Below are 22,793 nucleotides of genomic sequence, written 5' to 3'. Positions count from 1 at the left end.
ATCCATACATTACAACTGGAAATACAAGAGTATTTACAGAAATACAAGACACTTTTCCCGGTGTGTACCCCGGTTTAGAATAGGTACACCGTATACCTGCGTGTCGTAAGAGGCGACTGAAAAGGGTTGGCGTCAGGAAGGGCATCCGGCCAGAAAAACATTGCCTCAAAAAGAGAACCATGACAATTACAACTACATATGGGCAGGGTACAGCCCGAAGTACCCTGTGGGGGACCCCACTCCCTCTCGTCAAAACTCAAGGTGGGGAACCCGATCGAAGCAAGGGTGGAAATCACTCCATTTATGACGACGAAACGTCTGATGCCCGAAGTGGAGATCGGTTTCTGAGGTTTGGGACATGGATTGTAGGGACAATGACAGGGAGATCAGGAGACGTGGTGGAAGTATTGGTCAGAAGAAGAGTGGACATATGTTGTGTACAAGAGACGAGATGGAAGGGAAGTGGTGTGAGAATGGTGAAGGGTAGGCAGGGACAGAAATACAAGTTTGTGTGGCAAGGGTGCCCGGAGGGCGTGCATGGCGTTGGTGTCCTGTTTTCTGAGGAGTTTGAGACAGTGTGGTGAGTATGACTAGAGTGAGTGAAAGGTTTATGATGGTGAAAATGATGATTGGAAAGCTCTTGGTGAACGTCATCTCGGGATATGCTCCGCAGGTTGGTCGGAGCGACAAAGAGAAGGACAAGTTCTGGTGTGCAATAGAGAAGCTGATGGAAAACGTGAAAGATGAGGAAGTTGTTGTGGTAGGAGGAGACCTAAATGGACATGTGGGAAGGAGTATGGACGGTTTTGAGGGAGTTCATGGGGGTTACGGATATGGTGTGAGAAAGGGAGAAGGTGAAAGGATTTTGGAGTTTGCTGATGGAGCTGATTTGTTAATTTGTAATACTCAGTTCCAGAAAGAGGATAATGAGCTTGTTACATACACGTCAGGTGGGTCGACGACAACCGTTGACTACCTGATGGTGCGTAGGCGAGATAGGGGGCAGCTCCGGGACACAAAGGTGATCCCGGGGGAGGAGGCTGTTTCACAGCACCACTTGGTTGTCTGCGACATAAGGGTGAAAGGTGCGAGGAGAGCTTGGTGGGTGAAGTACCAACCGAGAATGAAGGTGTGGAGGTTGAAAGAGGTGACAGTAAGGGAGGCATTAAAAGAGAGGCTGAGTACGGTAGAGGATGATGTGGTTGAGCTTGAAAGTGGTTGGATGTCAATGAAAGATAGTCTGTTGGGAGCCGTTGGTGAGGTATGTGGATGGACAAAAGGACCACCGAGGCACTCGGAGACATGGTGGTGGGATGATGAAGTTGGAAAGAGGATTGACGAGAAGAGGAAGAAGTTCAAGGAGTGGCAGAAGGCGAAGGGTACAGGGGCAGAAAAAGCAGAGCATGAAAGTTATAAGGCAGCCAAAAAGGCTGCAAAGAAAGAGGCGCAGGAGGCATGTGGGAAAATGTTTGGAGAATGCTTGGATTCGGAAGAGGGTCAGAGAGCGGTATTCAGGATTGCAAAGCAGACAGCGAAAGAGAGGTGTGATGTGATGGGGGTGAGTTGCTTGAAGGATGAAGTGGGACAAATCGTTGTGGACCCAGATGGAATTAAAGGAAGATGGAAGAGATATATGGAAATGCTGTTGAATGCAGAGAATGAATGGGATGGCAACATGGAGAGTAACCCAGTTTTAGGACCGGCAGAGAAGATAACTGAGAATGAAGTTGAGGAAGCGATAAAAGCAATGAAAAGTTGAAAAGCGGGAGGGCCGACGGGAGTTGTGGGAGATGTGTTGAAGGCAGCAGGAAGTTGGCGTGTGAAGAGAATGACAGAGATCTGTAATCTAGTGGTGAAAGAAGGCCGCATTCCAGTGGGTTGGGAACTGAGTACCCACAACCCTCTATACAAGGGGAAAGGTGACCCTCTAGACTGTGGCTCGTATCGAGCGATAAAGTTATTGGAGCATGGAATGAAGGTATTGGAAAGGGTGTTGGAGAGGAGGATAAGGAAGAAGGTGAAGATCGACGAAATGCAGTTTGGATTTATGCCAGGAAGAGGAACGACAGACGTGCTTTTTATTGTAAGGCAGTTGCAGGAGAAGTACAAGGTAGAAGAGGAAGAAGTTGTTTCTTGGGTTTGTTGATCTGGAGAAAACATTCGATAGGGTTCCACGCGAAGTAGTGACATGGGCATTGAGGAAGTTATGAGTGGAGGAATGGTTGATCAGAGTAGTGATGGCAATGTACAAAAGAGCGTGCACAGCTGTAAGGACGAAGGACGGGAACAGTGGTGAGTTTGAGGTGAAGGTGGGAGTGCATCAGGGGTCGGTACTAAGTCCACTACTATTTGTAGCTATGATGAAGGTGCTGGCTCAGAACGTAAAGAAGGGTTTACCGTGGGAGTTGTTGTATGCAGATGATCTGGTGTTGATTGCGGAAAGTATGGATGGACTGCAGGAAAAGATGAACAAGTGGAAGGAATGTATGGAGCCAAAAGGTCTGAAGGTGAATATCGGAAAGACGAAGGTGATGGCAAGTGGTAAAGCATGTGGTGAGGTGGAAAGAACTGGGAAGTGGCCGTGTGCTGTGTGCAGGAAGGGTGTCGGAGTGAATTCCATTCAATGTACAATGTGCGCTGAGTGGGTTCATCAAAAATGTAGTGGTCTGAGAGGGTCATTAACCAGTGTGGCAGCTACATTCAAATGTAAAGTGTGCACAGAGGGAGCTGCAGATGGAGGAAATGTTGAGTTGGATCTTGGAGACGGCGTGAAGCTGGAAGGTGCGAAAACATTTTGCTACCTCGGAGACATGCTGAATGGAGAAGGTGGATCAGACTCGGCAACGGTTGCTGGAGTGAGATGTGCATGGAAGACGTTTCGGGAACTGAGTGGCATGCTGATGAGGAGTGGAGTGTCGTTGAAGCTGAAGGGAAAGGTGTATGCTGCATGTGTGAGAAGTGTTATGATTTATGGGAGCGAGACATGGGTAATGAACGTAGAGCAGCAACGAAGGCTGGAAAGGGTGGAAATGCGAATGGTTCGTTGGATGTGTGGAGTATCGTTGAGACAGAGGAAGACAAATGATGAATTGCGAAAGATGATGGGAATAGAGCCTGTGATTGATGCTGTGAAGAGGAACAGGTTGAGATGGTTTGGTCATGTGTTGAGGAAGGATGAAAGTGACTGGTTGAGAAGAGTGATGGAAATGAATATAGAAGGAAGTAGAGGATGGGGAAGACCGAGAAAGACTTGGCTAAAGATGGTGGAAGAAGAAATGCGGGCAAGGGGGTTAACAAGGGGAGATGCAGAAAATAGGGCAAAATGGAGAAGATTGTCATGGGGACCGCAAGGCTAACCCCCGCTCTAGCAGGGAAAATGGCCTTAAAATGCATGTTGTATTCACCAGCCTCCTCTTGGTTTGTATTGTCACATCTTTGTCTTTTCAGATCTTTGTCAATCCTGACATTGCTGTTTTCCTCTATCCTAACCAACTATGAATTTGTCCTCCACATTCTCCAATCACTTCAATCTCAGAACCCAGGAAGATGAAACATTCAACTATTTAAACATGATCATCTCCCAATCTGAACACGTGAATCTTCTTCGTTGACAAGATTTTAGTCTTTCTTAGGTTTAAATAAAGATCAGCTTTTTCACTTTCCTTCTTCACTGATTTCAAGAGTTTCATCAAGTCCTCTTTACTTTCTGCCAGCAAAGTGGTAGTGTCAGCATGCCTTAGGTTGTTGATATGTCTTCCTCCAATCCTGACTCCAACCTCTGTCATCAAAGTTTTATTTCCTCACAATGTACTTACTGTACAGATTTAATAAGTAAGGGGAGAGAATGCATCCCTGTCTGACCCCTTTCCAATTTTAAACCATTCGGCCTTTCCATACTCTGTTCTTTGTGTAGCTTCTTGTTTAGTGTACAGGCTTCTTATCAGACATATGAGGTGCTCCGACTGCCCATTTCTCTCAGCATAATCCATATGAATTAATGATCAACACAATCGAAGGCTTTGCTATCTATATTATAAAACAAGAGTGTCTGTCCGTCCCCAAACTACTTCCTCAGTTTTGGGGCTGGCAGCGCCAAACGTTCTGTGGAATGTTTTGGCGTCTCAGTGGGTGTCGTAAGGTAGGTTTCATAAATTCCTTAATAAAATTATGATGTTGACTTTCAATCCATACGGAGCTGCTCCCGACCTGGAAGTAAACACATTCATGAATATTCACTGGTTTGATAATATCTCAACACAATTGTAATTATGAGTTTCCACCCGAATGACACCGCTTTTATCCATCCGCTTTTATCAAGTTGGTGGGAGGTTTCATAAATTTCTCAATACAATTATTATTTGGATTTTCGATCCGTATGAAATGTTTCATATTCACCCTTTCTCGTTGGCAGATTCGTCTGTATTGGTTATCAGTCAGATTGGCGTCAATATTCGTTTACATCACGAGTGTTTGTAACATTGTATTTTGTTGTATTGATGCTATAGTATTAATTTATTATTGGAATGCTGCTGTTTGGAATGAAAATATAGAGAGATTGAGTTTAAAGCAGAATGAGGAAATGACGTGAGGGTTTGCACTTGTGACATTCGTGGATTCGCCATTTGCAGTCTCGTCATTGACTGTGTATCGAAACATTCAGCTGCAGCAAGGTTTTTCTTTTTGCCCAAGTCCTTCCCAAAACGGCTGTCAATGCCTGATGGTCGACCGAATGCGCCACAGGATGTGGAATTTATTGGTTCATTGTTTGGCATTTGCTGTTTTTTTTGCCCAAGTCGTTCACGAACCGGATGTCCATGCCTGACATTCGACTGAAGGTGTCACGTGAATGTGGAATTTATTGGTTCATGATTTCACATACGCTGTTTCCGCATTGTCTGTTTGCAATTGGCCTCCCACCATTGCGTAGCATGGGTACCTCGTTAGCAGTCTATAAAACAAAGATATACCTTCCTTTGACATTCCCTTGTTTTTTTTCCATGATCCACCTTAGATTTGTGATTTGATCTCAAGCACATCTTCCTCTTCTGAAACCTGCTTGCTCACCGAGCATTTCTTGCTTGATGAACTCTTCTATTCTGTGTTGAATGATCTTTAGTAATATCTTGCTGGCATGTGAAATCAAGGAAATAGTTTATGTCTTTCCTCGCTTGTCGTTGGAAATTGATATTTAGCTGTTTCATGTCCTCTCTTGATGCGCCTTTGGTTTTCATCTCCTTCTTCTGTCTGCAGTACTTATTGCCTCTTCTGACTGCCATTTAGACTTCTTCTTTTTGCTTGATTTTGGGATGTTGTTTTTGGCCTCTTTTACAGTCTTCAACGTCTTGCATTTAAATTACATGTTAAAATCTAAATATATGTTTTTCTCACCTTAGTGTGTCGTACTTGATCTTACCTAGCTAGACAAATGCCCTGACAAGGCTCTGCATTGTTAAATGCCCTGTCATATTTTATCTTGCTTTTAATGCCGGCAAACAAGAGCGAGTTTGGCTAAAGACGTTCCAGTTTGGCGAAAATAAGTTCCTCAGCTTTCTTCAAATTGACAAAAAAACCTCATAATACTAATACAGTTATACAATATCTGCCAATTATATTTCACCATTTTTGTTTAAAATATATATATCGAGAAAATGGAACAGGTACAAACAGAAAATCTGCACCTCATGCCACCTGACATCCGCGCTTGTGGGGGTCGGGAGAATTCGATGCTTGGGCGTCCAGAAAGCGGTATGGTGTCAGCAGACAAAATGTTCTTTTCTTGAGCGGAAGAGGCATCATCCCCACAATGAGGGCAGAAGCGCTGTCCATTGAGGCAGGAGACGCAGCGAGCATGGAAGCGGTGCGAAATGTCGGCTTCAGGCTGGCACTCTAAGAAAGTTCCCTGGAAGGTGAATACATTAACCATTAAATTCCACGACAACAATAAATCAGCAAAATTGCAAAGGTCTTGCTATTGCGTACATATCCTCCTACCCGGCAATCATTTTAAATGGCACGAAACAAAGTGGCAAGACTAAGTGACCTGGACTCAGATCTCACCAAGAATGAGATAACAGGATTCTAACGTTGTTGAGAATGAGAAAGTCGTTCCTGGATTTTGCCGAAAATTAGTGTATACTGGAGCGAGACAGCAAGATCAAGCAAGCTTAAGCCAACACCCACTCTTGTCCATTCAAATCTGGAGTAAATTGCTTTAATAAATCGATTTAGAGAGGAAGAAAGGCTCTTACATGACTAGCATGGAACATTGGAACAAGCCAGTAATTTCATACAACTAAGTGCTCACACAGGTGCAGTGTGGTAACTTAACCAATGTGGTATTTTGAGACCAATTTGTTAATTTACAAGCACATGTGATATGCATATTTTCCTTATCTTCAACTTTGATGTCACCTTGCTGTACAAGGATGTTTTAATCAAAGACGTGGTTGAGATCAAGACAATCAGGCATGCTGTAAACACTCTACATGTTAATCTAATAACTCTGTTTTACCTCTTATAAGCATTGGTACTATAATTTAAAAAGACAGCACAGGATAAACACAAAAATGCCATCATTCCCAACCACAGCCAAATGATATCAGTTTTTATTCTTCCAAATTCCATGTGACCCAACACCACGTCATTGATTGGTGTTTGACAGAAATCGGGAATCTGGTTTTGTGGTGGAGCATTATAATGTTTATTTGAAGACAAGTTAAAAAATAATTAGGTCAGAATACACGATGATTATAAAATAACACATTCAACTTTCTTTGATTACAAATAGTTATCATGATCTATTATCTCTATGGTTTTAACCGAAGCAAACTATCTTTAGGAAATGCGTGGTTTATAATCTTAAATTCAGGTGATTACAGATAAAAGCTCTGCAAACCACAGCTTTTATAAAGACCCGAGGCCCACCGAGGAGCAGAAGAATCCGCAGCCAGGGCAGCAGTGGTGTGACCCCATCTTGGTTCGGTGTTCTTCACACATCACCATGAGTTGTACACGGCTCGATGGGCGCATGGTCTCTTGCTTTACCACCGAAAGGATGCACCGTGTTAACTGCCAACACGTACACGTATGCTGTCTAAATACGGAGTCGACACCAACGTGCCTGTTATAAAATCGATTTAAGTGGATTTAAATTGAATCATTTGAGATCATCCCCAAAATTATTCTATCTGATGAAAGTTTGGCTGAGAGGCCAACTATTTATTATGTGGACATGGGGAAAGGTGGGGAAGAAATTGAGAAAAGGAAGGGTGAGAAAAAATAAGAGATGGGGAAGGAAGGACAAAAAAGAAGGGAAGTAAAAGTATAAGGGAGGAATGGAGGTTCCTCCAATGCATACCTCATTTGAGAATGAATAAGGGCCAAAAGTGCTGCCATTAATGTAAACACAATAAATAGGAGGGTAGTTCAAGGTTGCCATGGACTTTATATTCTAGAAAATAAAGCATAGGGGAGTTGAGGAAACTTTACCTACTTTCTATTCCCTGTGACAGGTACACACTTGTTAATCCCATTATGGTAATGCATGGATGCCAGCTGAAAATATTTGGCATGGGTACCGTAAAATGGGGTGAATAGGGGACAGCAAGGTGAATAGGGACACAAACTATAAAAAAGTTTGGAAACTTTTTTCGCTGAAAATTGATAACCATACTGATTTGTTGATATTTGGGTTGAAAGTGTTCTCTTGTTTTTTTTAAAAGCAACTTATAGTCCCTATTAACCCCATATATGGGCTAAATAGGAATAAATAGGATTTTTATGGCTGTCCCTATTCACCCCGTTTTACGGGACAGTCACTAATACAAACAAATAATAATCAAGAAACAATCCTGAGTTTCCAACTTATTGCTAAATTGATAGCTCAGATGGATGCACATAATATGCACCCATAATATAAACCATGGTGCCAATGAAAAAAAATATGGGATAAAAAGTTTCTCCAAACTGTCCCTATTTCTTGATTATTATTTTTTTGTATTAGTGACTGTCCCTATTCACCCGTAAAACGGGGTGAATAGGGACAGCCATAAAAATCCTATTTATTCCTATTTAACCCATATATGGGGTTAATAGGGACTATAAGTTGCTTTTTAAAAAAAACAAGAGAACACTTTCAACCCAAATATCAACAAATCAGTATGGTTATCAATTTTCAGGGAAAAAAGTTTCCGACCTTTTTTTCAGTTTGTGTCCCTATTCACCTTGCTGTCCCTATTCACTCCATTTTACGGTACACAGCCATTTTAGGAAGTATGCTTAAACATCATCATTCGTAAACTTAATGTTCGCCATATGTTCTTTGGGTCGTCCAAATAGATGTTTTTTAAACACACGATGACAAGTCAGTAATGTTCGTGGGATGACTTAGAAATTCTCAGGCTATCTCCACTGCTGGTGTAGTAGTGGTCACATTTATTGTCAGAGGACAAACATATTATTAAGCAGTTAAGGGCTTATCTAATTACATTGCATAACAAGTCAGCTGCAGTAATGTGCATCAGTGGATTTCCCATGTTCGATAAATTTCACATTAAACCATTCCGATCCGATCCGATGTACAACACTCTGTGTTACAAAGCATTGGTTCTGTCGAAGCTGTTTCTTGACCAGCGGTCATGCTTGGCAGTTCGCCATCCATCTCCCAGCAGTAGTCAGGGAGGAATTTCAAATTTGACCATGGTAGCTAGCCTATTCTTCACAAAGGGCACTGGAAGATCTTTAACGTCCACCAACTAATGCCAGCAGACGGGAAGCTAATTTAACATCCATCTGAGGTATATATACAGGGTGCTTCAAAAAATGTTAACACTTATATGGGACTATATAATCTTATATGGGAAATTGTCTGAAACATGATGGACATTTCAGGCATAACCCTTTGTGTTTCTTTTAAAACTGTGTATTTCTTACCCTTATGTTTATTTTATGATATTTCACTGACGCAGATTATCTTTTTTTCTAATACCTCTTATACATACATACAGAAAATTGTCCATGGGTTCGAGGCCCAGGTTGAATTAGAAAAAAATTTCACACTATCCCAAGCAGGAATTTATTCCTGTTTATTAATATATCTAAAATAATAAAAGGCAGTGTCCGTCCGTCCAGGTTGCTTTTCTTTCACCCTTCTGTCCAGTTCATCCCAAACAAGATCGATGGGGTTTAAGTCTGGAGACTGTGCTGGCCATTCCATGATTTGAAGCCTACTTTTCTTTTCCTCGAAGGTAGTTTTGACATAGCCTGGAGGTGTGTTTAAGGTCATTATCTTGCTGTAGGATGAACCCCTGACCAACTAGGCATATACCAGAGGGTATTGCATGGTGCTGCAAAATACTGTGGTAGCCCTTTTGGTTCAGGGTGCCAGTCACTCTGTGCAAGTCGCCGACTCTGGATCCAGCAAAAGAGCCCGAGACCATCACGCTTCCTCCTCCATGTTTGACAGTTGGTGTCACACACTGAGGAACTATCCTTTCGCCTACTCGATGGCGTACAAAAACCCTGCCTGATGAACCAAAGATTTCAATTTTTGATTCATCGGTCTATAAGACCTTCTTCCAGTCTTCAGTAGTCCACTGGCGGTGCTTCATGGCCCAGGCAAGCCTCTTTTTCTTATTTTGCCATCTTAGCAATGGCTTTCTTACTGCCACTCGACCTGTCAAACCTGCAGCTCGAAGTCTTCTCTTCACAGTTGAAACTGAGACTTGCTTACTTCGACCAGTGTTAAGCTCTGCTTGAAGCTGTTGTCCTGTGAGCCGCCTATCACGCAAGCTGTTGACTCTCAGAAACTTGTCTTCTGATTCTGTTGTGGCTTTGGGTCTGCCAGACCTCTTCCTGTCAGAGTTTCCTCCAGTTTCCAAGTGCCTTTTGATGGTGTAGGAAACTGTACTCACTGACATCTTGGCTTTCTTTGCAATTTCTCTAAAGGAAAGACCCACACTTTAAAGGGTTATAATGGTCTGTCTGTCTTCCTTTGTTAATTGCCTTTTTCTCGCCATTATGATAGCAATATACTACTTCCTGCAGTGCAATATTGTCCAAGTAATGCTTCAGAGGGTGTTATTACAGTCTGTTCCAATACTGCTTTTATACAGACAGGGGGTTTGTCAACAAGTAATCAGCAAAGGTTGGGACACCTGTAGAAATTGTTTGCATCAACTTTCAAGGGCTTAATTTACTTACACTGCTGCAGAACAGCTGTAAGTTCTACACGCTCTCCATCGAAATCGAAGTTAAGTAATTGTTCCCATTTGTATTTTCGTTATAACTGTATTTATTTTATGGTGTATGTACGTATATTGTCCTGACGAAGATTTTCGGTGCAAATCTTTCATACCTGCATTGAAAATCGTGTTAATTCGTGTCGTGTCTTGAGGCCTTGTACAGTGAACACTGTACAACCTTGAGGCTTTGTTTTTCTCTCAGCGGTCCGTCGTTTGTGAAACCAATAACTTTCGTTCTCTGTTTTCGCAGTCTTTTCACCCCATAGCCTACTTCCTTATGTAAATCTCAACTCAAAAAAACAAAAAAAATAAGACATTACCTTCTCTGTGCTCATTCGTTTATTCATTCTTATTCGTTCGTTTGTTCTTCGACCACGTGTTTCTCCCCCATTTCCCCAGATAGATTGTCAAATTTCAACTCGTTATTTTATCGTCCATGCGTTATTGTTTGATTATAGTTAGTTTTGGTTTGAATTTCCTGTAACTCGTAATTAATTAATCGTGTTCTGCTCCTCGTGTGTGGCCTTGTAGTTGTACCCCCGTCGGTGTTTTGTTAACTTAAGCGTGTTTTGCTTGGCTCTTAGTTTTTTCCCTTCTACCCCGAACATAATACTCTGTCTAACGTTCTAAATCCCCACCCCCCCCCCCCCCAAAAACAAACAAACAAACAAAAAACCAAAAAAAAAACCAAAAACATTTATTTTCCTTTCTCCACGTGTACTGTTGTCTCATCCTGTATTTTCTGTCCAGGTGTGCTGTTCGCCCCGCCCCCATTATCTCCTTGCCATCCACCGTTTTCCCTGTTCACGTGACTCGTGGTGGTCCCTCTCGGCTCTCCCCCCGTTGGTATTTTGTGCATAGAAGATTGTTCACAGTTCTGTTTAAATATTATTTAAATATGTTTAACCTTTCCCCTTCTGTGTTTATTTCAGTGGTATATTACAACACGCTGTTTTTCTTCCTATTTAAAAGGCTTTTCTCAATTTCCTCTCCAACTCATTCCACTTCAAAAAAAAGAAATTCAATATCTTATACGTCTCCCTCACTACATGGTCTAAATTCACATTCATTCCATCCCTCCTCCATCGTTCTGAATCGGATTGCTAACTTGAAAATCACAACAAACCCAATTTGTTATCAATGTTCGTCTTTCATTAATCATCCACTTTCTAAACTCCCCTCTTGCCCCTCCCATCCAAATCCCCCCCCCTTGCACCTACACTCCTAAACTCCCCCCTTGCCCCTCCACTCCTGAACTCCCCCCTTGCCCTTCCCCTCCTAAACTCCCCCCTTGCCCCTCCCCTCCAAATCCCCCCCTTGCCCCTCCACTCCTGAACTCCCCCCTTGCCCTTCCCCTCCTAAACTCCCCCCTTGCCCCTCCCCTCCAAATCCCTCCCCTTGCCCCTACACTCCTAAACTCCCCCCTTGTCCCTCCACTTCTAAACTTCCCCCTTGCCCCTTCCCTCCAAAACTCCCCCCTTGCGCCTCCCCTCCTAAACTCCCCCCTCACTCCTCCCCTTCAAAACTCCCCCCCAACCCCTCCCATTCAATTCTCCCCCCATACCATTCCTCTCCAATTCTCCCTCCTCCCCCCTCCTCCTCCAAGCTGCCTCCTCCCCACTTTGTCTCCCTTCTATCTCATACCTCCACCCCCCCAAACCTTCTACTTTCCTCTGCCCCCCCTCAAACAACCCCTCACTGTGCCTCATCCCTTCACCATCAAACCTTTCATTCTCCTCATCCTTCCCTTTCTTGGAACTCTTCTGCAATATCTGACACACTATCAACTGCTCTCCCTACCTCCCCCTCTCATCCTTCATCTTACCCTACTCCTCCCCTCCCCTGTCCTGTACCTGATGCTCCCCCTCTCTCTTCATTAACGGTATGGAACTCAAACATCTGGGGCCTTCGCTCAAACCTGACTGATCTCTCCATACAGGTTGCTTCTGACAATCCAGACTTGATCTGCTTAACAGAGACTTTCCTCCCTCAAGATGTCTCTGATTCCTTAATATCTCTTCCTGGTTACTCCCTCCTCCGGTATGATAGACCTGAGCCTCGGCCTGGTGGTGGGGTGGCTATCTTTATCAAAAACTCTCTTCCTCACTCTCCTTGCACTGCCCTCTTTCCTCCTCACCCCCAGGAGTACCTCTGGCTACGGCTCCCTCTCCGCTCCCACCTTTTGTTCATATGTGTTCTGTATCGTCCCCCAAACAGTGATGACTCCATCTACATTTCACTGTCTGACAACATGGACCAACTTCTATCCACTCATCCCAACTCTCTCTTCCTCATATGTGGTGACTTCAACTGTCATCATGCCACCTGGTTGGGTGTGGGTTCCTCTCTCACCAGTCATGGCACCTCAGCAAAGGACTTCTGCGACTCACTGGGATTGACACAATCTGTCAATTTCCCGACCCGGATCTCAGCCAATGGAGTATCTTCTCTTCTAGACTTGGTTATGACAAACTTCCCTGCTAATGTCTGCTGCTCTTCTTCTGCTCCAATCGGTTCTTCTGATCATGTGCTTGTCAAAGTGGACATCTCTCTGGCCATTCTCAGAGAGCCTCCTCAGCGTCGACGAGTCTGGCATTTCACTCAGGCCGACTGGGACGGTCTTCAAGCAGCCATCAATCGTCTGGATTGGTCTCCCATCTCCACTGCCTCTGACATCAATTCTTCCTGGGAATTCTTCCAAAGCAAACTGATCTCTCTCATGCACAGATTTATCCCATCTCGCCTTCAGTTGTCTTACCCTTCCTCCCGTCCATGGTACACTGAATCTTGTGGGGAGGCAGTTGCCCTGAAACAACTTGCCTTTGCCTCTTGGAAGGCTAATCCAACTGAAGGCAATCTCAGTTCCTTCCACCAAGCTCGGAACAAGTGTGTGTCTACCCTCAGGAGTGCCAGGAAGCACTATCTCTCCTCACTCAAGAATGAACTCTCAAACCTGTCTCCTTCCTCCAAATCCTGGTGGCGTCTGGTCAAATCCGTTTCTGGTGTTTGTTCCCCCTCCATCCCCTCCCTTACCTCAAATGGCCACACAGTTGACATCGCACGTGACAAAGCCGAATGCCTCAACTCTGTGTTTGCCTCAAAATCCTTAGTCCCAAACCCATCTCTCTCTGTTCCCACCTTTCCCAGTCGAACCCAACTGCTCCTGAACTCTGTGCCCTTCTCTCCTGACAAGATGGAGGAGTTTTTGTCAAACCTCGACTCTGATTCTGCAACTGGACCAGACGGCATCAGCCCACCGGTCCTAAAATCCTGCTCTGCCGCTCTATCTCACCCTCTCTCTGTTCTTTTCACCCTATCTTTTGCTCAAGGTCATCTGCCAGCATCCTGGAAATCAGCTAACATTACCGCTTTACACAAAAAAGGTGCAAAAACAGATGCTTGCAACTACAGACCAATCAGCCTGCTCCCAATTATCAGCAAAGTCATGGAATCCATCATTGCTTCGGATATGAAATCTTTCCTCTTCTCCAATGGCTTGATCTCTGATCATCAATTTGGTTTCAGACCAGGTCACTCTACTCTGGACATGCTGCTTCTGCTGTCTCAACAATGGATGGAGGTCCTCAATGCCAAACAGGAAATCAGAGCTGTCTCCCTTGACATATCACGTGCCTTTGATACGGTCTGGCACCCAGCTCTGCTCACCAAACTCTCCTCCTATGGTATCCATGGAAATCTCCATGCATGGCTTGCGGACTTCCTCTCTGGTCGTAGTCAACGTGTGGCCCTGAATGGATTTCTCTCATCTCCCCTTCCTGTTCAGGCTGGAGTTCCCCAAGGCAGTGTGCTGGGCCCTGTGCTTTTTCTGGTCTTTATCAATGATCTCTCTGACTCTCTGGAAAATCCTCTCTATCTCTTTGCTGATGACTCCACTCTCTGCCACTCCATTCCTCTTCCCTCAGATCGGCAGTCTGCAGCCTCCTCACTCTCTGAAGACCTGGACAAAATCACAGACTGGTCAAACAAGTGGAACATGTCTTTCAATCCTGACAAATCTCACTCTCTTACTATGTCTCTCCGAAAAGATCGACTGGACAACCCTCCCATCTACTTTCTCAACAATCCTCTCCAAGAAGTTCTGTCGCTCAAGCTTTTGGGTCTCACTATCTGCCATGATCTTTCTTGGGAAAACCACATTTCCAAGCTGGCCTCCAAAGCCAGTCGCCGACTGGGCATCCTCCATCGTGCGAAGTCCTTCCTCGGCACACCTGAGCTCCTCACCACATACAAGGCTTTCATCCGCAGCTCAATGGAATACTGTTCTCCCCTATGGGCTGGTGCTCCTGCCTCACACCTGGCCCGGCTTCACGCTGTTGAATCCAAAGCTTTCAAAATCATTGGAATCTCCCGCGATGAAGCTACCTCTGAGGGCCTTTCACTCACTCACCGCAGGCAGGTAGGTGGTCTTTCTGTCTTCTACCGACTCCTCTCCGGCCTTGCTCCCCCAGCTCTCTCTGTGCTCTGTCCCCCAAATATTCCTACAGGTCGCACAAGATCTGCCAGCAACTCTCTGATGGTTAAACTGCCGAAATCTCGGCTTTCTGCTCACCTTCACTCTTTCATTCCTCTTTTCTCCCGCCTCTGGAACAAACTCCCACACTCCCTTCAATCCCACTCCTCCCTCCAGGTCTTTAAAACAGCTGTTCACCACCATCTCTTATCTTCCCCCATCCAAAACCTTGATCTTTTCTACCCCCACTAATTCACCCCAGATCCACCTTGTTTGAAATTCCAACTTCTTTCCTGGAAGTCCTGGCAGTGTCCATATGTTTATACCTCTCCCACCCCCCCCCCCCCTTCACATGCCTCCCCCCCAAAGCCCTCTCCCTCCCACAGATCTCTCGATGTCTCCATCTCTCTCGGTCCCTGCTCTCAAATGTTGTGTTTGTGTCCTTCCCCCTCTCTCCCCATCTTGTCTACCGCTCCCGATGTTATTTGTTTTATGTGTCTGTTTGTCTTTCTGTGTGATTAATGTTCGCTCTTTCACGAGCCTCGATCTTGTTTACAAAAAAAAAAAAAAAAAAAAAGAAAAGAAAAGTTGTTAACCCATTACTTGTTCCCTGAAGAAGGCCTTTTTTTACAATATAACTGTGCAATTTACATTATTTTCCCGTTTTTTCTAACCTAACCTTTTTTTTTTTACCTCGAGCAGTTTACTGCTTACCTTTGTACCATTTCAGGTTATTCACTGGACTTGAATTGCTTATATTTCAATAAAACCTGGAAAAATTGAGGTGTTCTCAAACATTTGACCGGTAGTGTGTATACAAATACAGGGTGTTTCAAAAAGATTGATACAACTTTGACTTCCTGCCATTTCTTTGTGTTTGACCTATACAGTTTTCCTTTTCAGGGTTTGGTGGTGTCATTGTTCCCTGGGATTTCTAGCTCAGTAGCTCAACTATGCCATTGCCAGTGGAGCAGAAGACAAAAGTGGTGGCTCTGTGGTATGAGACTAAATCATATGTGGACACCCGCCGGAGGTTCTGCCAGGAATACAACCTCAGATCACGTGATGGACTCACAAATTGTGCCATTCAACGTATTGTGAAACATTTTGAGCACAAGGGTACAGTGCACAACAAGAACAACGGCAACAGTGGCAGGCCAGCATCAGTAACCAAGAGCCAAGCCAACATCGACGACGTGCGGGATTCTGCAGTAGACAGTCCTAAGAAGTCCCACCGCCAGCGCTCCCAGGTGCTGGGCATCAAACCAACATCAGGCTGGTGTATCCTCACTAAGGAACTGAAGCTTTCCCATACATCATCTCTATTAGGCATAAACTGTGTCAAGAGAAGGAGACTGAGAGACATGAGAAGGTGACTTGATATGTGCAATTGGCTCAGTGACAGGATGGAGCGGTACCCAAACTGGATCAACCTGATGTGGTTCAGTGATGAAGCCCATTTCCACTTGAACGGTGCCATCAACAACCACAACAACATTTTCTTGGGGGCAGAACCACCTGAGGAAATCACTGAGAGGTACCTGAAAGGGCCTAAGGTCACATGCTTCTGCACCTTCAATGCCAGATGGGAAATACTAGGGCCTTACTGGTTTGATAATGACAACAGCAGGACGGTGACTATCAAAGGTGAGCGCTACCGGGCCTTGCTCCAGAAGTTCCATAATGATCTAGCCCAAAAGGTCACCCCAAACCAGCTCAGCATGGTTCATTAATGTAATTGTTTCACTCCGCCCCAGTGGTGTTTATAGCGGGCATGGATTTGTCCCCCCATTGGAAGAAGACCCTCTCGTGATTAGGCTGTTGGTGCTCCTATAGTTGGCAGCGAGTGCCCCAGAAGCATTACCAGAAAGAGAGTGGAAATTTTATGTGTGGGAAAATTTCATGCTTGGTTGGGGTCACCCAGATAGCTCAGATGGCAGAGCACTGGTACAGTTCACCAGAGGACATGGGTTTGATTCCTGGTCTGGGCATGTAATTTTCCCATATCTATCAATTTAATTATTTATGATCCTATTTATTAATGTAATAATGACAATAATAAAATTAATATTTTAAAAAGTCCAAAAAAGGTAAATGCAGTTCACAGTCTCTGCATACAATTATTAGCACAATGAGTGGATGAAGGACAATAACAAAGGGGAAGATATGAGGTTGGGCAGACTGGGCCCATCATGCAGCTGGGTACTATGCCATCATCGATGTTTGACACTTTCAGGTTTTTTTTTATGTCAGAAGTCCAAAAGTGATTTCAAAACCAAACCTCCATCTCAATTATTTATCTACAGCTGTAAAAGCCACGAGTAAACAGTTTAGCCAAAGCAAGAAACCACTCACGACCCAGAATGAAAAAGGTACCTGGCCATTGATACTTTCTGTAGCCATGCACTTTCCACTCGACAACTTGCTAATCTCACGGTTCTTCGGTGCCTCCATGCGGCAGCTGCACAGTGGCAGTTCCTGAAGGCCATCCTCGAAGTCAGGTATCAGACGATTGTTGTGCGATTCTGCAGAAGGAAATCTGATTTTAGACCCTTCAATATTAACACATTACGATCGCTCTCATTACATAAATAACTAGAAAGAACAATCAGAGATTGCAGACTTCGCCAGGACATGTTTTCAGTTGTTTTTGAGGCTTTTGTGTCAAAATAAATATGGCGGCCGAAATTTTTTTCTCCACAAATTTATCCCGAGATGATGCTCAAGAAATTAAATCTTGATTGGATGAAGTTTTGTACTTGTCGAATTATGATGTCATAATGGAGGCACCTATGACATCATAATTAACATATACCATGTGTTGACCGAATGGTTAGGGTGGCCGGCTTGGGATCCTAAGGTCCTGAGTTCGAATACGGTTCAGCTGTTGAATTAATGCCAGGCGGGGTGGACTCAGCCTGTCATCCTTCCGAGGTCGGCAAAATGAGTACCAACTCACTGGGTCCTCTCTCAAGGAGGTTGGTGGCAGGATTTGCACTCCGGCTGCCGTAAAAACACCTCATTCCCATAGCACACACAGTGGTGTGTGTCAGGATGGTACTGAGGAGTCATCCAAGGACACAGCGACGTGCTGTTCCAGCGTATACCACCATATACATATATATATATATACAGACTTGACATTTAATATGGAATATTTTTTTTGTGGGGGTGAACTTACTTTTCAAGATGTCTTAGAACCAAAAGTTCATTGGAATTATGTTGAAATTATTATAGATTTTGTTAATGTGACCTTTAAAAGAAACAAAAACCACATTTGACATTTCAAAACAAATAAATTGATCCTTGAAAGTGATGTAAACTGATATCGAACTCAATTCATGGACAGTACTGTGTTAAACTTCTGTACGTTTTCCAGAAGTATCTCTTTATTTTGCACATTAGCCAATTTTTTTTTTTAACAAAAACAAAAGTTAAACAAGTACAAATACATTCAAAGTACACCGCCCCATGCCAAATAATTAAATATGCTGCAGCGCGGCATTGCCGGGGCAAACCGGTGCCGGGGATTCCCAATGGTGAACAGCAAACGTGGATTGATATAAACAAAGTTGTCAGTGCCGAATTCCCTGACACTGCCAAGCCACGAAAGCAAGAATTTGTTTTTTGTGCATTAAGAAATACATGCTGCATGGATCATGCAGACAGCTGAACAGGAATTGGTCATGTATGGTTGACGGCGTCTGTTCGAATAACTTCCCTAAAGATTTCTGCCCTCAATAACTACTCAGGGATGATTCTTATCCAACTTATAACCGTCAAAGTCCAGCCGACGGCTGACATACAGCTGCTGTTGGGGGTTTAATTTAGGTTTGAGGTGCATATACTCATGTGGTGTTGGCAAATTAATGGTATATTGACTGCAGCAACAATGGTAGAAACAAATTTCAATCCACCTTGTTATATTACCAGTGGTGCACAACCTATTGGGCCAAGCTTCAATGACAGCAAGACAATGATCCAAACCACGCAGCTGGAATCATTAAACTTATTTGCAAAAGAAAGCGGAGGTGGAAGCCCTTCAACATGTGGAATGGACTCCTCAAACCTCAGACATCAATATCGTTAAAGCTGTCTGAGACAATTTGGACAAAGAAAGAGATAAAAAGAATCTCAGCAACTTCAATGTTTTTGGAAGGTCTTGGAACAAGTGTGGAACACCATTCTACCCTCAATCCCCCCATGAAACATCCCCCCATGAGTCCCAAGAAGAATTTCAATGGTTTTAAAGGAAAAGGGTGGACATACTCGATATTAGTTTAGGTTAAGGTGGATTGTGTATAAATTGGTTTATTTGAATACGATTTTCTTTTTCAGAAAGGTGTATTTGCATTAAACACAACGTTTTAGTTTCCTTATGCATCAAAGTAGAAAATGCAAAATGTCTTTAAGACTTTTGCGCAGAAATGTATTATATACAGTGTATATTATTATTTTGATGTACCATACTCTTTACGAAGCGTTGGTCCTGCCGAAGCGGTTTCTTGGCGAGGGTTACACTGGGTGGTTTGGCATTGACTTCCCAGTGTTGTTTGTCGGTGCTCTATCCTTTTAAATGCTGAGCGCCAGGCAAGGAAGCAGCACGTACATTTTAATGTCTTTGGAATGACCAATCTCACAGATTCAGACTGGACACTCTAACCATTATGCCACTGAGTCTGGTTGTGCACAGTACTGTACTGTGCAAAAGTTTGGATTATTCCAATGATATTCACACTTTAGGGTAATGAAATTATCAGTGATAACAGTGATATGTGTTTATTATGTGTGACATGTTGCAGGTCTACAAGCGTATAGCGTTGCTGTTGCTGTTCTTGTTGGGAGGTCACTTTTTGAAATGTGCACCCATTGGTCGGAAAGCTGCTGGACCACACCCACATCTGTCGCTTGACTCCACCCAACATAGCACCAAGACAAAATGACGGTAATAAAGCATTACATTACGTCATCAGGCATTACGTTACGCAGATAACTAAAAAAGTAGTGTTACATTCTTTTTGAATGGTCCCATATTGGGGTGAAGCAATCCGTGACCGTGTGACGAATCAACTCATTCTGATATAACCGTGGGGTGGGTGACATGGATAAGAGGTGTCGAGTTAATTTTTTAATAGCGCATTCAATGTGTTTCCCAATCACGCTGTTCATCTTTTAAGAGTGCTTTAAATGTTTGTTTCCCAATCGGCCCGTTACCGGATTTTGTCCCAGGTTGTGATCAGTGCGGTCATTCTTGTTATTGTAAATTAACAGCCTTCACAAGTACACATGGAATACACTGTTTCAGTAAATAAAAAGAAAAGTGCTATTTTATAGTCAGAAAATACTTTGTGTGTCTGCCATTTACCTTCATGAGTGCCAACACTCCTTTGCCCATGCTTCCTGTATATGACTGAAGCACTCTTACAAGAATATTGTGCCAAATATCCTGCAGTGCATTCCACAGTTCTGTAAGGGTTAGTTGTTAGTTCTTGTTAGGTTAGTTCTTGTTCTTCTCTGTTGCCAGGTAATCCAATATGGCCTCGATGGGGCTAATGTCCAGACTTTGAGATAGACATTCTAACACTTGGAGCACACCTACTGTAACCTTCTTCTCCAAATACCATTTTACTATATCGGAAGTGTGTTTTGGATAATTATCTTGTTGGAAAATGAATCCTCCTCTGATTAAATGATTTCCATTAGGAACTGCACGATGCTGCAGTATCTGCTTGTACTTCTTTTTTATTAGTGTCCCATTGATTTTAATTTGTTTTCCTCCAACAAAAGCTGAGATACAACCCCAAACAGCCAAAGAGTTCAACAATAGGCTGCAAACATTGCGTGTCATAGCGTTTTTCAGTTCTTTGGCATACAAACTGGCGTCTCTTAGATTCAAAAAGTTCAAACTTCGATTGATCAGACCAGAGTATCTGATTCCATTGTTCAGTTGCCCAATCTTGGTGTTGACGAGCAAATTTCAGTCTCTGCATGTTTTTTATTGGGTGGCATGATTTTTATTACAAGATGAATCATCAAGAGAATCACCTGAAGGGTTGTCCCCAATGAGCCGAGTTTATGTATTCCAATGCTAACCTGCTGGGATAAGCAGGTTGTGTTCAGGAAGATAAGTGTTTCTCAGCAACCCATCTGTACACTCGTTCGCCTCTCCAATTCCATCTGCCTGTTCATCGACGGCGATTCCTGGGGAATAAGGCGTGAGTGAAGACAAGGCAGAAAAGATGGAAACCAAAAACAAATTAGAATTTTAAATGTCTAACATATGGTACAGACTGCTTCTATTACGATGACAGGGCATTCACCAGGTAAGGTATGATCAATGAACACCGGGTACATTACATCTCGAAAACGTATGATTGAAAACATCAACTTTGTATCATCACATACCACACACCAAGAACGAATAAACAATCTGTCGACTGATGCGTTTTGCGGCAGTATACAAACCTTGATTCCGAAATGCATACTTCTGCTTCTCGATCTTACTCCTCTTGGAATTTGGTTTTAGCCACTGGCAACTAAGCTTGGACTTTCCAATACCTCTCTTCCTTTTCCCACTTGATTCCGAGCTCTGTAAACACGTAGCAGAGACTAAATGCTCAAACATTATGTAGCTGCACAATCAGACAGTGAGATATTTTTTAACAAGAACACTCACAATGTCTGAATTGCCATCAGACTCCTCTCCATCTTCCTCTTCTGCTGACTCGTATTTTTCCTCCCCATCCAAACTCCTGACCTGCAAAGCATACTCTCTAAGATTAAAGAATAAAATAACTCAAGAGTGTAAAACATGGTCAAATCTCAATCAGAACCTCTCGACTCTTTTCTTACTATAGCTGGGTTGTAATGAAGTCATGATGCTACGCGTTACACATACAGCTTGTCATTATGGTAGACAAACAAACACAAATACAACAGCAGAGCCCACAATGGCATTTTCTACATATTTTGATGATCTGCCTGTTGACTCCAAACAAATATCATCAGAAGATAGAATTATGTGATACTATTGATCCATACAGCCTGAAGAAACCCAATTCAGCTGATAATATCAACATGTGACCAATCCCCCCTCTGGGCTGGTGCTCCTGCCTCACACCTTGCTCGGCTTCACGCTGTTGAGGCCAAAGCTTTCAGAATCATTGGAATCTCCTGCGATGTAGTTAACGCCGAGGGCCTTTCACTCACTCACCGCAGGCAGGTTGGTGGTCTTTCTGTCTTCTACCGACTCCTCTCTGGCCTTGCTCCCCCAGCTCTCTCTGTGCTCTGTCCCCCCAATATTCCTTCAGGTCGCACAAGATCTGCCTGCAACCCTCTTATGGTTAAACTGCCAAAGTCTAGGCTCTCTGCTCACCTTCACTCTTTCATTCCCCTTTTCTCCCGCCTCTGGAACAAACTCCCCCACTCCCTTCAATACCACTCCTCCCTCCAGGTCTTTAAAACAGCTGTTCACCACCATCTCTTATCGTCCCCCATCGAAAACCTTGATCTTTTCTACCCCCGGTAATTCACCCCAGAGTCCTTGCAGTGTTCATATGTTTTAATCCTCTCCCACCTCCCCCCAAGTCCTCCCGATGTCCCTGCTCTCAAATGTTGTGTTTGTGTCCTTCCCCCTCTTCCCCCTCTCTTTTGTGTCCTTCCCCCTCTTCCCCCTCTCTTTTGTGTCCTTCCCCCTCTCTCCCCATCTTGTCTGCCGCTCCCCTTGTTTTTTGTGTTTTGTGTGTCGGTTTGTCTTTTTGTGTGATTAATGTTAGCTCTTTCACGAGCCTCGATCTTGTATACAAAAAAAAAAAAAAACAAACAAAAAAAAAAAAACCCTGACATCACCAACTACATGGTACTGCCAACCAGCTGAGGTTTTGGGTTTTGGGGGTGATGGCCTGGAGGAAAGTATGTTTTGAGTATAGTTGTGTTGTACAGAGGATGTATCAAATAAGGTGCAAAAATAGTTGAGTTGTGGGGTTAGGTAATGTGTATATTTACTAGATTGTGAGAATTACTGGTGGGCTTATTGTTGAATAGGATATAATTGTTTTGTTTTTCCAGATTTTAATGTGTGT

At 43.6% G+C, this 22,793-nt stretch overlaps 1 protein-coding gene across 11 annotated transcripts in view; it reads right to left on the bottom strand.

The window, feature by feature from the left end:
* The window catches only part of LOC137432743 (histone-lysine N-methyltransferase EHMT1), a 280,570-nt gene that overhangs the window by 115,848 nt on the left and 141,929 nt on the right, over window positions 1-22,793 (bottom strand). For all 11 annotated transcript variants that reach the window (XM_068124901.2, XM_078783567.1, XM_078783569.1 and 8 more), the window contains 6 exons: window positions 21,389-21,469; window positions 21,178-21,301; window positions 20,806-20,913; window positions 17,089-17,237; window positions 6,925-7,068; window positions 5,679-5,899 (listed from right to left, as the gene is read on the bottom strand). In XM_068124901.2, the coding sequence (XP_067981002.1) occupies window positions 5,679-5,899; window positions 6,925-7,068; window positions 17,089-17,237; window positions 20,806-20,913; window positions 21,178-21,301; window positions 21,389-21,469 (827 nt within the window). The remainder of the gene's footprint in view (window positions 1-5,678; window positions 5,900-6,924; window positions 7,069-17,088; window positions 17,238-20,805; window positions 20,914-21,177; window positions 21,302-21,388; window positions 21,470-22,793) is intronic.

The sequence above is a fragment of the Myxine glutinosa genome, chromosome 8, assembly GCF_964187855.1.
Source record: "Myxine glutinosa chromosome 8, kmMyxGlut1.1, whole genome shotgun sequence".
NCBI lineage: Eukaryota > Metazoa > Chordata > Myxini > Myxiniformes > Myxinidae > Myxine > Myxine glutinosa.
This window is presented reverse-complemented; position numbering and strand designations above follow the sequence as displayed.